We start from the raw sequence: 15,437 nt of genomic DNA, 5'->3' as shown, positions 1-15,437 counted from the left end.
TACTATTCTTAGTGTGGATGGCATTTCAAGGTGCTTTCAAAATTACAAGGAAATTTCATGTAAATGTTAAATGAAGATACAGTGTGAAAAAAACATTTAGGGACAGTTTTGTAGACACATTTAGCTTAGGTGTGGACAAAAAAAATCAAGCTCAGTGGGGTTCTCCATTCATTTCAAACATTAAGTTACTTTTTGTGGTTGTTGCCCCACATCAGTGGTGACCAAAATCTGTCTTCCTCCATACTCCTGCTTTGCGCAGACACTTTGATTCACACTGCTATGTTAAAGTTGAGCTTTGAGTCATTGATCATCCATCAGAGATGTCCACCCTTGACCAAGGGGTCATGTGTAGGTGTCGGCCTAGTCGTTAATATTTATCTCACCTAACGTGAGATAAATAACGTTCTTATGGAAGGAATTGTATGTCTGGCCAACCAAGTGCCTACCCTGATTTACAGTATCTTAGGCCATTATTAATAGTAATTACTTAGCTAAGCAATTATAGAAGAGATTTGTCAAGCATCTTTTATTACTTTGGGCGTGTGCAATAATATGCCTCATGTTCAAACCTTCAACAGGCGATAACGGGAGATAAATAAAGTTCTTATGGAAGGAATTGTAGGTCTGGCCAACCCAACGCTTACCCTGATTTACAGTATCTTAGGCCATTATTAATAGTAATTAATTAGCTAAGCAGTTATAGAAGTGTTGTCAAGCATTTTTATTAGATGGGTGTGTGCAACAATATGCCCCAGGTTCAATCTTTGACATTCCTTAAATTATTATTATTGGGACCGCTTCTCCTACCACAGCTTTTAAACAAGACATGGCATTCAAATTTTATAATCTACAGAATGGCCTGGAATAATATGCTTCTTTTCAACTTTTTTGTATTTTTCTTTATACTTTCAAAGTTATTTAGTTCCATTAACTTGAATGTGATACTAACAGAATCTCTTTATCTTTTGTCAGACCGTGTAAATGAAGCCAGCCAAAAGAGCAAATGTCTCTTTCTGAGTGAGTGAGTGAGTGGCTGACTACCCCTTGAATAGTGTGGTGTTTAGAGTTGTGGGTCAGTAGCTGCATTAATGTAAGCCTGAAATACAACTGTTAACAGTTATATTGCGACTATTTAACACAGTGCTTAACGGTGTTCAGCTAAGTATTCAAACTTGATGTTAACGCGTGACAAAATGATCTAATGTCAAGAAGGTACACCAATACGGCACACGTAAACAAATGATACATGTACGTTATAGTAAGCCTGAAGTAAAACTGATTACAGTTATATTGCTCATATTACTGGTGGATTTTTGAAGTATGCATCAGTACATGCTTTGTGGGGTGATCCTATTTCACAACCCCTTGCACAGTTAAAGTCCAGCAAGGCCTGTGGTCTTGTGGGAACATCCCTGATTTATAATATTTTGACCATGGTTTGATTCACCTCTCAGGCATTTCAACCTTTGTTCAAATTCTTTCAGAAATATTTATCAACTCTGTACTTTTTTGCCATCGCACTACAATATATATCCACTCTGTAATACCATGAATCTCATATATTTAAGTAAATAATTGTATTACGTGAATACAAAAGTATACAAAATCACCATGATTATGTTTCGGAAGCAGTGTAGTCAAGCAGACTCCGTTAATCAGTCACTCAAGCACACACACCAAAACACACACCGAAACATACACAGTATTTTCCCCTGGTTACCAGTAAACTAAACAAAGCCCTTTTACTCCCCCTGAGAGTCTCGTGAGAAGCCTCAATCAGTCCTGCCCCTTTAATGCAGTGCATCAGAATGTGGGAGTATGCGGTGGGGCAGGAAGACGTTCACTCACAGTATTTGGACAGTGACGCATTTTTATTATTTGTAGGCTCTTTAAGCTGATAGCATCTCCTCTCCCTTTCTTTTTCATTTTGGTGACATCTCCTTTATTACTCACTGTGGCACTCTGCTGCGCTGTTTTGCGGTTTAGGTGCAACTGTGGCATCAGGAGGGATCCTAGTGGCATTTCTCTTCTACCTGCTCTTTCTAGAAACATTATGTTTTGGCCCACAGAGTGAAGGCACATGCAGAGTATACTGAAACATTCATGATAAGAGGAGCTGTATATGACCTGGACCTTAATGTGTCTTTCCATTTCACACATTCATTAAATATTTATTTTCTAGGCATATGAACCCTATGTTTGTGAATCCATTTCACAAAACCTTTTTTATGTATAGAATGTAGTTCTACTATATATTTGTGAATGTAGTTTTTGTCTGAGAACCTTTAAACTATAGTTTAATTTGTCACTTCACATTGTCCATTTTTGGTAACCGGAAAGCTTCATGCCCCAAACCAGGTCTTCAGCCCTGTGTCATGACATGACGTCACTCAGTCCAGCTCAGTAATGTTGTGTGTGGGTGAAACTAGCGTCAGCATTCCAACTGGTACTATGAATCAAAGCAACACACCTTTCACATTAGTGTTCCGACTCAAACTTAAAAACATCCTACACTCAGTTAAGAGAGAACGAGAGAAAGGGCAGAAGCTTATTATAACTAGGTAAATATTTGTGTTAACTGATGTCTTGGGTAATCTATAACAGAGATTCATGCATGGCTAGCCCTCTCGAAACATAAACACTGCAGTTAAATAACATGACTGTCCTATTGCATGTGTTTCGGTATAGGGCTGTTGCCTAACCAGATGTTACGTGTGTATTGTAATATCTTTCTATTATTTGTTTTGAGATAATGTCTCTGTCTTAGCCCATCCGAAAGGAGTTTCATAGTTCCTGTCAATGCTTCTACATGTCACATGCTTAGACTGCAACTAATCCCTGACCCTAATAACAACCAACATATCAGTGTTGTTGACTTGCAGCTACTGCTTTGTGGCTGTGGCACATCGTAGAGAATCTCTGGGTTTTCTGTGAGCATAGGGCCAGTGGTGACATGCCTGTCCAACCTCCAGACAGACACAGAGAAGATATTTTGGCTACTCGACCCAGCCGACACCCGTGTGATTCAGCTGTCTTCATGGTCGGGCAGAGTATGTTTTTCATCTAATGGGACTGTGTTTTGACATGCTTAGGGCACCATGGGTAGGAGGATCTGGTTGCACGGAAGGAAAGCTTCAGTGGGAGGTCACAGTAATGAGATGATAGGTGTTAGACACGCAAATTTAGAGCAGAAAGCCAGTCTCCCCAACAGGCTACAATATTGCCGCTTTAAGGATTGTGTGTAGGCTGAGAGGAAATGTGTGTCACAGTTATCAGTAATACTGTTTTTCTGGAGAATACTCACTGCTTGTGCCTTCAGATTGAATTATGAGTAATTAATGAAGTAATTATGAATGATTATATATGGTAAGGGTAAGATGGGTGGAAATTACATGTACTTTTTTACGTTAAACTGTAATTAGACTTAGACCAATTAATAAATAAATATGCTAAACTATTGGCCCCACAAATTGTAATACTTGTTTTACGTGTAGCACCTTTTTGATTTGGCCATTTCTTTGAAATCTGTTGGTTGAAATTAGGCCACTGTCACTCTGTTCTAATTGCAGTGGTTCTCAAACTGAGGTACTGCGGGGAGTCCACCGACAGATTTTATTACTGTACATTATCTGGCAATACAGTTTTAGTATGTTTGTCATTGGAATTTACTTTTTTATTTGTACGAATAATGGGAATCAAAATAGCTAAATAAATAAATACAACTCAGAAAACAAAAACAAAACTTACCAGAAATTAAGAGAAAAAATAACACTTAAGATATAACATTTTTACAACCCTTCTGTTGAAAGGATGTAGATGAGAGTTGCAAGGGACAAGAAAATAATTTGCCTAATTGAAAGCAACAAAAATGTGTTCTCATGCATGCAAAGGTTGCAGACCCTTCCATACCGTGTCATATTTACTTCGTTTTCTCTCTGTCTCATGGGAAATGTGTGAAATAGTAGATTATAAGATGCAACATACGAAAGCCTCTGCGCCAAAAATGTGTAGAATTCAAGGAAATTAGCATGAAAACCAAATTCTGTTACTTGCGTTGGGTTCTGATTATGATGTCTCTTGCAGAATGTGCTGTCACAAATGGGATCCTTGGCCCCAAAATGTTTGATACCATGGTTTGGGCAAGTGTGAGGGGACCCACCTGTCCTGATCTGTAAAGATGTGACTTGTGTTGCTCTGCTGCTGTACTACAGCTAATATCATTACTTCATGATACTGTTTCATGTGTCATGCTGTGCTGCCCTGGCTGGATGTTGTATGTTTTGAAAGACTTTAGTGTAACAAAAAACTGGAGCAATTCAAGTACACATGTTTATAAATACATTTTTAATGATTTTTGTTTTCTTTGCTTACATACAATATTGCACACATACCTGAAATATTAGTAAATCCCTAAAACAAATTGTTATTTTAACCTGAAGAAAATAGGATTCTAAAAACATTTTCAACCAGAAACGCTATGGGCTGGTTTCCTGAACCTAAATGACTCCTTTTCAGAAACCTGCCCAATATGTGATGTTTTACAGTAATCCTTACCAAACCAAAGGTTTTCCAACTTAAATACAGCCTAATAATAGACCAACTTTGGAATGCTCCCAACAATACATTTACTGAAACTGGCCCAAGGTCTGCAAACGGCTTCTAGGAACCCTACCTTATATTCAAGTACTCAGGGACACCTTTATTCATCTCGCATAGGTTTCTTTCCTGGATGGACATTATTGAATTATCCCTCATTTAGGGGATGGACTTCCTCTATGTTTAGGCCCCTCTAGTGAAGTCAGCCGAGGATGTGCGTTTCTGCTACTCTCTGAATCATAGAACAATGTAATATATTCCCTTTATATAAAAAAATTATCAATCCATTATGAACAGATATCCTTCACCACACACATCCGTCCATCCCTTCCTCCCTCCCTCCACTCCACTCTTATCCTCTTCAAATATTCCACTTTCAACCCCTGCATCCTCCATATGCACTCCTGTATCACTCCACTGCCTCCACATCTGCGGCTGCCTCCTCGTCTTCTGCCCCCACAACTAAATCTTTCTCTGGCAGCAGACCATATCCATTCAGGAAAGCCTCCACGTCAGTGGCGAAGAACTCCTCATTGAAGTGTTGGTTTGTGGCCAGGAAGTTCCCCAGCAGCTCACCGGCCTTGTACACCAGCATGGTTGGCAGGACGTCATCAGTGAACCTCTCCCCTGCACCTGTCGCCTCTGCATCGATCCTGCAGAACTTGACGCTGGTGTACTCGGCAGCCAGGCAGTCCAGGCAGCTGTTAAGCTGCTCACAGCCTTTGATACCATCCTTGTAGATGTGGACTACTACAACTGTGAGCCGGTGCTCCTTCTCAATTACCTCCAGGAAGGCCTCGCCGCTGTCCAGCTCATACACACCCTCAAACTTGGGCCCAAAACTAAGGCGCTCATGCATCTCCTGCATGCACTGCTTGCGGTACTTTTTCATGCACTTCTCATCGTCCTCCTTGATGAGTTCGTACTCCTGGACGCTCATCTGAAACCATAACAATAAAGTATTATTTGCAATTAGTTGAGTGTCATTGGTACTGTTTTGATTGCTAACAGACATGTGCTGTTTTTTTAGGACAATTCACTGTTCACAGCCTATTGATTCTTAGTCAACACTACATTTTGACTAGCTTAGACACCTAAACCAGTGTTGATGTTCCTTTCACCAATTATCTGACTCTCATCATTGATGGCACCACTGTGTCCCTTTCCCCCCATGCACATAACCTTAGTATTATCCTGGACTCAGGCAAGTGCTTTGAATACAATAACCTGTATGTTTAAGTGTGCACATCCTCTTATAACTGGGGATGTGGCTGTGTTCAGCATTAACCAATCACATTCTAACTCATGTTAAATAGAAGTCATTACACACCTGCCATAATCTAAAGTGACTCTGATTAATCACAAATAAAGTTTAGTTGTTCTTGTAGGATTTTCCTGACATTTTCTTAGTTGCATCTCAGAGCAAAAGCCATGGTCCGCAGACAGCTTCCATAGCATCAGAGGGATCTCATTGTTGAAAGATATCAGTCAGGAGAAGGGTACAAAATAATTCCCAAAGCATTAGATATACCCTGGAACACAGTGCAGACAGTCATCATCAAGTGGAGAAAATATGGCACAACAGAGACATTACCAAGAACTGGACGTCCCTCCAAAATTTATGAAAAGAAGAGAAGAAAACTGGTCAGGGAGGCTTCCAAGACGCATACAGCAACAATAAAGGAATTGCAGGAATTTCTGGCAAGTACTGACTGTGTGCTACATGTGACAACAATCTCCCATATTCTTCATAAGAATGGGGTATGGAGTAGGTTGGCAAGATGGAAGCCTTTTCTTACAAAGAAAAACATCCAAATCCAGAAGGCCCCCAAAAGCATGTGGGAAAATGTGTTAGGGTCTGATGAAACCAAGGTTGAACTTTTTGGCCATAATTCCAAAAAAGGTATGTTTGGTGCAAAAACAACAGTGTACATCACTCAAAGAACACCATACCCACAGTGAAGCATGGTGGTGGCAGCATCATGCTTTGGGGCTGTTTTTCTTCAGCTGGAACCAGGGTTTTACTCAGGATGGAGGGAATTATGAACAGTTCCAAATACCTGGCAATTTTGGCACAAAACCTTCAGGCATCCGTTAGAAAGCTGAAGATGAAGAGCAAGTTCACCTTTCAGCATGACAAAGACTCAAAGCACACATCTAAATCCACAAAAGCATGGCTTCACCAGAAGAAGATTAATGTTTTGGAATGGCCCAGCCAGAGCCCAGACCTGAATCCAATTGAACATCTGTGGGGTGATCTGAAGAGGGCTGTGCACAGGAGATGTCCTAGCAATCTGAGAGATTTGGAGCACTTTTGCAAAGAACAGTGGGCAAATAATGCCATATCAAGATGTCCCATGCTAATAGACTCCTACCCAAAAAGAGTGAGAGCTGTAATAATCAGAAGGTGCTTCAACAAAGTATTAGTTTAAGGGTGTGCACACTTATGCAACAAGGATATTTTGAGTTTTCTATTTATTATCTTTCCCTCTCAAAGATTTCAGTTAGTTTTGCAATTTAATTGTTATAGGTTATAGGTTATAGTTATAGGTCACATTAAAGGTGGAAAAAGTTCTGACATGATTAATCTTTGTCTCATTCTTTTACGTCACAAGAACCTGGCATTTTAACAGGGGTGTGTAGACTTTTTATATCCAATGTACATAAATGTTTTGCATTAGTTTTCTGTTAGGGCTGCTCCAAGGCTCTGGAACTCCCTATCGCAAATCATCCAGGACTCAAAGTCAAACACCACCTTACCAGGATCGCCTCAAGCCACAAAAGCAAGCCACAAACGGCATTCCTTTAGCCCTCACTCCGTCCCCACCTTGCTCTCTTGTCAAAATATCCCCTAATTTGTTATAACATGTCTTCTGTCTTTCCTTTGTTTCGTTTTTTTAAGTGACCTTGGGTCTTAGAATAGAGCTAGATAAGTGTTATTTATTATTATTTAAGATACTAGTCAACGAACATTTTTCAAAGTTACGTAGTTTGTTCATTTGTCAATTTGTGTGTTTATTCATTTGTAATTCACAAATACTCAAGCACTCTCTATGGTCTATACTGTATGGGTAAGTATAATGCACTGAAGTATGATGTGACCTAACACACCTTACGATTGAGGCCACCCCTGCCATCATCTTTAGGCTTGTGTGGGGAGGACATCTGCCTGAGGAGCTCTCTCTTCTGGGGTGGCAGGGACTCCTGATCCATGCTTTCCAGTTTAAACCTCCTCCAGTCATTGATGACTCCCTTTGGGCCTGGAAAATAAACATATAAAAGAAATTTCTGGTCATAACGGAATTACTGTAAGACTCTAAGTATTTATTTGTCTCATCCTCAGTGGGTGTTTTGTGTACCTACTGCACATTTTCAGGAGTACGGCCCAAACACAGATTTGCAGAACAGTATTCTATTTTTGCCACACAGTGACTGAACCTAAAAATGGTTTAAACATGTCTGTAGACATCTTTTTTTGGACTCTGATTTGATAAGAGGGGTGAAAAAAAGCTGATGGATTATGGCCTAAACTAGATGCTTAACGGTGTCCTCTAATTGCACATTAGTTTCGTAAGGGCAGGTATGGAAAGTAGATTACATTATGTCAAAGTGCCGTAGTGCTGCAGAGTTCGGTGCCTCAGCGATCTGCTGCTAACACTGCTTATCCCACTCTGCTTCATGTGGCTTCTTGTCTGATGCATGCTGTATATGGCTAGTCACCTTTTCAAAGGAATTATGCCGTATCCTATCAGGCTTACTGTGGAATCAGAATGTAATTGACTGTGTCTTATATAGCTCTGATCTCAGATAGACCTAAATGTCCTAAGGATGAACTGTAAGTGTCCAACGCACCACCTCCACTCACTAATCACAGAAACACACACACACACACACAGACTGCAACATATTCCTAACCTGTATGGGTGACGTTGGCTTCCTCCTCATCAACGTTTCCAGACATTTTATTTGTGAGTTAGCTGTCTGGAACACAGAACACATTGTCAGAATCTATACAATGGTTCATAGGACAATATTAACATTGTAGACATTAAAACTTAATCATTCATAATGATCATCATTTGCAGTTGGGTCTTTTGAAGTGGTGTTTAGCATGCTGTCAGGACAAAAGTGACAGCTGAGTTAATATAAGTGCTGGTTATAACCCTTTTTGGGGCCATTCATGTCAGACAAAATGACTTGTCTACCTTTTCAAAGTCTGCACTGCGTAAATAATCTCACCTAAAACCAAATGTCAGTCTATATAACAAGGGACTAGCCTTCAAATAACATTACATAATAAGTGTACTTGGAGAGGTTCTGACAGTTTATGCCTATGAAGCATACCAGGAAGGGCTAATAAAATTAATGAGATTTTACTGGATTACTCTGGTATCCGATTCCTCTTGTTAGTCTTTGGCACGTGAGGGTTAGAATCTCTCTGGATGGCTTGGAATGAAAATGAGGATGGGCTATGGAGCAATTCCCAGAAGAATACTGGAAAACATCCAACCGATATTTAGATATAAATGTACCTATCAAATTATTTTTAATATATACATATTTTTGAGTTTTGTGAAAGCACTTCACTCTAGGTTTTGTGCACATCCCTTTTGCCTTTTTTGCTTGAATGTTTGTATTGTGATTTTTTGTTTGCATTGTGATTACAGCTCAGTGAACTGCAACATAATCGCACAACACATTTTGTTACAGTATTGTTTCAAACATTCAGTTTAGTGTGGCTGTCCGACTCAGTGTATCTTCAATAGGCACAAATGTGCCTAATATGTGCCCAGATGTGGTCAAGCATGTATTACTGAGGCTTGAAAACACAATACCAAAGTTACAGAAGTCATATAGATTAGTAGCTTTTTTTAATCATTTTGTAGCCACATTTTAGATGCAGTATAACTTGTCCACTGAATTTGAGCTAGCTGACATTAACTTTGGTACCTATGTTTGACTGACTTCACTAATGACAATCTGTATTTGTCTATTTCAGCAATGTCACAAAACAGTGACTTGCCAGTTCAAAGTCATAAGCTCTTGTTCACCTTTTTGCCATTAAAATCTCAGTGGTCTCTGTAGAACGATTAAAAACAACAGGAATCATGACACTAACTAACGGAGGTGCAGCTCATGAATAGCTTATCCTATGCCGTGCATCTGGTTCACATTGACTTTTCAAAGCCTTGCGTGTAAGGACCCAGGTGATGCTCATGGCTGGGCACACACTGTGGTGTATGCAAAGCCAATAAGTAAATAGAGTTAACTGTCTTAATCTCTAGTGTTTTGATCTTGACGCACAACACTTCCCTCCATCCTGCATTCTCCATTGCTCCAGCTCTTTCAAACCACTTACCGAAGGGAAGGATTTATCCATGGCAACCCCTTCTGACCCCTAGCTCCAAGGGTGGGTTTGTGTTTGCAGTGTGCATGAGGTAATCATGATACACTCTTCTCCAAATGTTTATTACCCGGATTGTATTTGGCTGTACAAGTACACATTTGTTCCACAACCCCAAAAACTGTAGCTGAGTGTGCATATGAGCATGCATGCAGGGTTTAAACTGGGCCAGGGTCCACCAAAACTAAGCCCTGGCACCTTTGGTTATGACAGTTCTACCTACAACTATATTTAATAATTAAATAAAATGTAATCAGGACAAGTATTTTCTTCTCCTCTGTGAAGTATGACATTTAGCTGCGTATAAGATTTTGGCAAAAAACTAAGCAAAAGACAATAGGGGTGTGAAAAATCTAAATTGTTTTAGTTGTGGAACCAGGAAAGCAAGCTAAAAAGTCGAAATACGAAGATATACAATCACACGAAAATTGAAATTACACCACTGTTGAAGGTTAATTAGCAAGAAAATTTGCATACTTACCTGAAAACAAGAAATGATAGAAAGGTGGGCAAAACAGCACATACACAACATACGTATGTTGATGGAATATAATAGCCTAGCTACCGAATGTCATTATACCTTTTCTATTTCATTTTACAATTCATCAGTTTGTGGGTTTTATGTGGTGCACCGTCTGGATGCTGGAATTATTTTAGTGATAAAATGTGTGTGGATTGCCAACAAGGGTTGCCAACAAGGGATTGGCATTAAGATGTAAATATAATTGTGTATGCTTTAATATGGGAAACATCATGACAAATCTTTAGGCCACTTGGCCAACAGAGATCATAAAAGAATAGGGATTATAAGTGAAAATATGATAAAATATTTGTTTTGCTTTTCAAAAATCATAACTATTTTGGATGATACTGTTTCATTTATGTTTGTTGAGAGAGAAAGTTTTGGGCACAAGTTCATAGGGTATGTATAATGTCTAATCAGTATCTTCGTCACTGGATAAATCGGTGCTACTGGAATTATTTAGACTAGCCTATTTCCTCTTTGACCTAAGACAAGGGTAAATAAGTCCGGCATGCAAGCCAATTGAATCCAGCCAACAGAAGTGTAAAATTAAATAATTTTGGGTGTAGTTTAAAAAAACACTCCAGACTACAGTTAAATATCTAATATCAGATTAAAAGTAAGTAGACATTATTATGAACTCAAAGTTTTCATAACTGATAATCTTTTTGTACAGAACAAATATACATACTTCTGTTAAATAACAAAATCACATTGTGGTCTTTCAGCCTAACCATTTGGCCACCTATGGCCTTGGCATGGAGCAGTTGCTATTGGTGGCATGTAACAGCAGTAATTTGTTTTCCAAAAGGCTACATTTGAAAAGGCAGCCCAATTGTAACTGAATATCAGATCAGCTGTTATGTCATCAGGTTTAAACAGCCGGAGTAGTCTGTGATTTAGGTACGTATAATAAGTATTAAAAATAATTTAACGAAAATGTTATGTAGCCTTACACAGTATAGTATTTTGGGATACCTGACCCAATATAACTGCCTTCATGCATGTAACAATATATTTATAATACCTGTACAATTATGCAACTAGGCCTTGAGAAGAAGCCTAATGAATCATAGATGTCCATCATCAGATGTCATCAGTGAAACACCACGCCATACTCAAAAAGTCTGATTAGCAAAATACCCCCTATCTATGTAATCTTATCCATTCTTATATAAATGGTCCAATTTGTCCCACTCTGAAACTTCAATTATTTGCTACCATGATTTTCTTTACTCAGTTATTCAGTTGCATTATTTCACTCCAATTATGTCCTGGTTTGAACCAAATAAACCTTATAAACAAAAGTTCCTTTTAAATTCACTTTGACACTCCATGTCAAAACGTTCTGTCTACACCGGCTAACTGTATGTCAAGTTGCCTCCAGCTAGAGCAGCCTACATCTTTTAATATTTAATAATCAAATCAATAAATGAGTTACTGCCTTGCTTTACCCCGAAGAGATAAATGATTAAATCATCCCTGCATCAACAGGTTGTTTCTCCAACAACCCATTAATCTGTAAAACTGGCTTCAACAGGCCCTAGCTTCAGGTATATATCGCTCTTCCCTTACCTGTCTATGGTCACAATGAAGTACTTCCTCTGTTGTTGGTAGCTTTCTTTACACTGGACTCTGGTCAGTCACACCACCAGGACGTCTAATACTCCAAATGGGATGCGGTCATATGGCATGTGTGCTTTTCTGTGTGTGTCTGTGTGTCAGTGTGTAGTCGCGGCAGCTAATCACAGAGGGAGATTTGAGAGATGGTGGTGTGTCCACCACAGTGGTTCCAAGCAGAAATAGCTCAGGAATCCTAAGAGGATCTACAGGAATTAACAACCTGTGACCTAGTGAGGTCTAACAAACCATGTGAAATACAAAGGGAGTGAAGGGGAGAGATGGAGACTGTATAGAGACTAAAAGGGAAGAGAAAGATGAAGATAAATGTTCAAAGGAGTACCTCTCAGATTTGACTGTACATCCCCCACTAAATGGATTTTATCACTTTTGTCTAGAAATAACTTTTACAGAAACTACTTTTGTACCAAAATAGATATAATAGCATATGAAAATAGCTTAAGAACTACTGCAACATTTTCTTTAACACTGATAATCATCTTGCAAACTGCCTGTGTTTTAATACACTTTAAAAGACTGATTGAGGGCTCTTTGCTACTAGAATTATGACTGTTTATATGCTTTTTTTTGTATACACTACCATTCATAGGTTTGGGGTCATTTATAAATGTCCTTGTTTTCCATGAAAACATACATGAAATTAGAATTCCTGAACCATTTTTGCTTTGTGGCAGGGCGCATTATCCTGCTGAAAGAGGCCAGTGCCATCAGGGAAAACCGTTGCCATGAAAGGGTGCACACGGTCTGCAACGATGTTTAGGTAGGTGGTAAATGTCAAAGTAACATCCACATGAATGGCAGGACCCAAGGTTTCCCAGCAGAACCTTGCTCAAAGCATCACACTGCTTCCACCGGCTTGTGTTCTTCCCACAGTGCATCCTGGTGCCATGTGTTCTCCAGGTAAGCGACACACACGCACCCAGCCATCAACGTGATGTAAAAGGAAACATGATTCATCAGACCAGGCCACCTTCTTCCATTGCTCCCTGGTCCAGTTCTGATGCTCACGTGCCCATTGTAGGCGCTTTCGGCAGTGGACAGGAGTCAGCATGGGAACCCTGAATGGTCTGTGACTACGCAGCCCCATAAGCAAAAAACTGCAATGCATTGTGTGTTCTGACACCTTTCTATCAGTAGCAGCACTGACTTTTTTAGCAATGTGAGCTACGGTAGCTCGTCTGTTGGATCGGACCACACAGGCCAGCCTTTACTCCCCACAGCACATCTGCTGTAGCTGCAGATCAGGAACACTCCACAAGGGCTGCAGTTTTGGAGATACCCAGACCCAGTCGTCTGGCCATCACAATTTTAAGTCAATCTGATCTTTACACTTGCCCATTTTTCTAACATTTGAGGACAGAATATTCCCTTGCTGCCTAATATATCCCAGTCACTGACAGGTGCAATGATAATGAGATTATCAGTGTTATTCACTTCAACTGTCAGTGGTCATAATGTTATGGCTGATCAGGGTAGATACTTCTATACTTGTTTCAACCAGCATCTTTACAAGGTCCTTTGCTTTTGAGATTTATTAGCACTTTTCGCACAAAAGTACGTTCATCTCGAAGAGACACATCTTCTTCCTGAGAGGTATGATGACTGCATGGTCCCATAGTCTTTATACATGCGTGTTATTGTTTTTACAGATGAACGTGGTATCTTTGGGCGTTTGGAATTTGCTCCCAAAGATTAATCAAGGATGATTTTTTTTTCTGAGGTCTTGGTTGATTTCTTTTGATCGTCCCATAATGTCAAGCAAATAGGCATTGAGTGGCCTTGAAATACATCCACAGGTACACCTCCAGTTGATTTAAATTGTCAATTAGCCTATCAGGAACTTTCAAACCCATGACACAATCTTCTGGAATTTTCCAAGCTGTTCAACGGCAGAGTCAACTTAGTGTATGTAAACTTCTGATCCACTAGAATTGTGATATAGTGAATTAATAAGTGAAATAATCTGTCTGTAAACAATTGTTGAAAAAATTACTTGTGTCCTAACCAATTTGCCAATACTATATTTTTTCATATTTTTTTGTTTTAATGACTTCAACCTAAGTGTATGTAAACTTGTTGAAGAAGGAAATCTGTTGTGGGGGAAATTGGCTCCAATCAAGCGCCATCCACAGAGGATTGCATGGGGTTGCAAAATGTCCAGTGTTCTTTTGCCTATCTTAAGCTTTTCCTTTTGTTGTCCAGTCTGAGATGGGGCTTTTTCTTTGCCACTCTGCCTAGAAGGCCATTATCCTGGAGTTGCCACTTCATTGGTGACATTGAGACTGGTGTTTTGCAGGTACTATTTATTGAAGATGCCATTTGAGGACCTGTGACCCACTCCTCTTTTTATTCTGGTTTGAGTCAGTTTGGGCTGTTCTGTGAAGGGAGTAGTACACAGCGGTGTACAAGATCTTCAGTTTCTTGGCAATTTCTCACATGCAATAGCCTTCATTTTTCAGAACAAGAATAGACTGACCTATTTTAGTGGAAGGTTATTTGTTACAGTCCAAACAACTGGCACTCTACATACAGTATGACAAGTCGTCACACCAAATACAGCCTAAGAGCTGACCGAAAGACGCTCATATAGGTCTTTAAGAACCTCTGGGTGACATCAAGTTATTTATGGGCCTCTAATGCACCAATATATGTTGTAATGCATGAGTCAACTGTAAGAAAGACACTACACGAACTTGACCTACATTAGAGGTCAGGAAAGAAGAAGCTCTTGTTCTCAAAAAGTTATAAAAAAACCAACTGACATTTGTCAGATGAAACCTGTGTTAAGACCAAAATTACAACTAGAACAATGTGGACTGAACAGATGAGTCGGAGCTGGAGTTGTTTGGCTGTAATGCGAGACAACATGTTTGTTGAAAACAAAACATTGCTTTTGAACAGAAGGACATCTTATCAACCGTAAAGCATGAAGGCGATGGCAGATGTCAACATGCATTAAGGAGAATTGAAGAAAGTCGGCATTCAAGAAAGCCATCAAAGTTGAAGTTGAAGGAGTAAAAAAAACTAAAGGAGCAATGCGTTTTGCCAACACACAGCTCTTAGCTTTGGTATACTGGCCACATACCACACTCCTTTCTGCCTTATTATTACTTATACCATGGCTATAGGCAATCAGCATTCAGTATTTGAACTCCCAGTTTATAATGCACAATACGTTACTGTGTGTAATGTATGTTAACTCAGGTTGGATGCATAGCACCTGTGTACAGTGCACCTGTACACGTTGGCCACCTAAAGCACACCCAATATAGC

At 39.5% G+C, this 15,437-nt stretch overlaps 1 protein-coding gene across 1 annotated transcript; it reads right to left on the bottom strand.

The window, feature by feature from the left end:
• Nucleotides 1-4,325: 4,325 nt before the first annotated feature.
• pdcb (phosducin b) lies at nt 4,326-12,231 on the bottom strand. Its single transcript, XM_010902238.4, has 4 exons — nt 12,099-12,231; nt 8,512-8,577; nt 7,708-7,856; nt 4,326-5,536 (listed from the first exon to the last, which is right to left on the bottom strand). Exons 2-4 carry the CDS (start codon nt 8,555-8,557, stop codon nt 5,006-5,008), a joined length of 726 nt encoding a protein of 241 aa, XP_010900540.1. The 5' UTR covers nt 8,558-8,577; nt 12,099-12,231; the 3' UTR covers nt 4,326-5,005.
• Between the last annotated feature and the right edge of the window lie 3,206 nt (nt 12,232-15,437).

The sequence above is a fragment of the Esox lucius genome, chromosome 8 (assembly GCF_011004845.1).
Source record: "Esox lucius isolate fEsoLuc1 chromosome 8, fEsoLuc1.pri, whole genome shotgun sequence".
Lineage (NCBI taxonomy): Eukaryota > Metazoa > Chordata > Actinopteri > Esociformes > Esocidae > Esox > Esox lucius.
The sequence above is the reverse complement of the archived record's forward strand: the minus strand, read 5'-3'. Positions and strand labels throughout refer to the sequence as shown.

Coding starts and splice junctions, on each gene's coding strand:
- pdcb (XM_010902238.4), bottom strand. CDS start 8,557: ATGTCTGGAAACGTTGATGAGGAGGAAGCCAACGTCACCCATACAG. Junction 7,857..8,511: donor AGCCAACGTCACCCATACAG/GTTAGGAATATG, acceptor TTTATTTTCCAG/GCCCAAAGGGAGTCATCAAT. Junction 5,537..7,707: donor GGGGTGGCCTCAATCGTAAG/GTGTGTTAGGTC, acceptor TTATGGTTTCAG/ATGAGCGTCCAGGAGTACGA.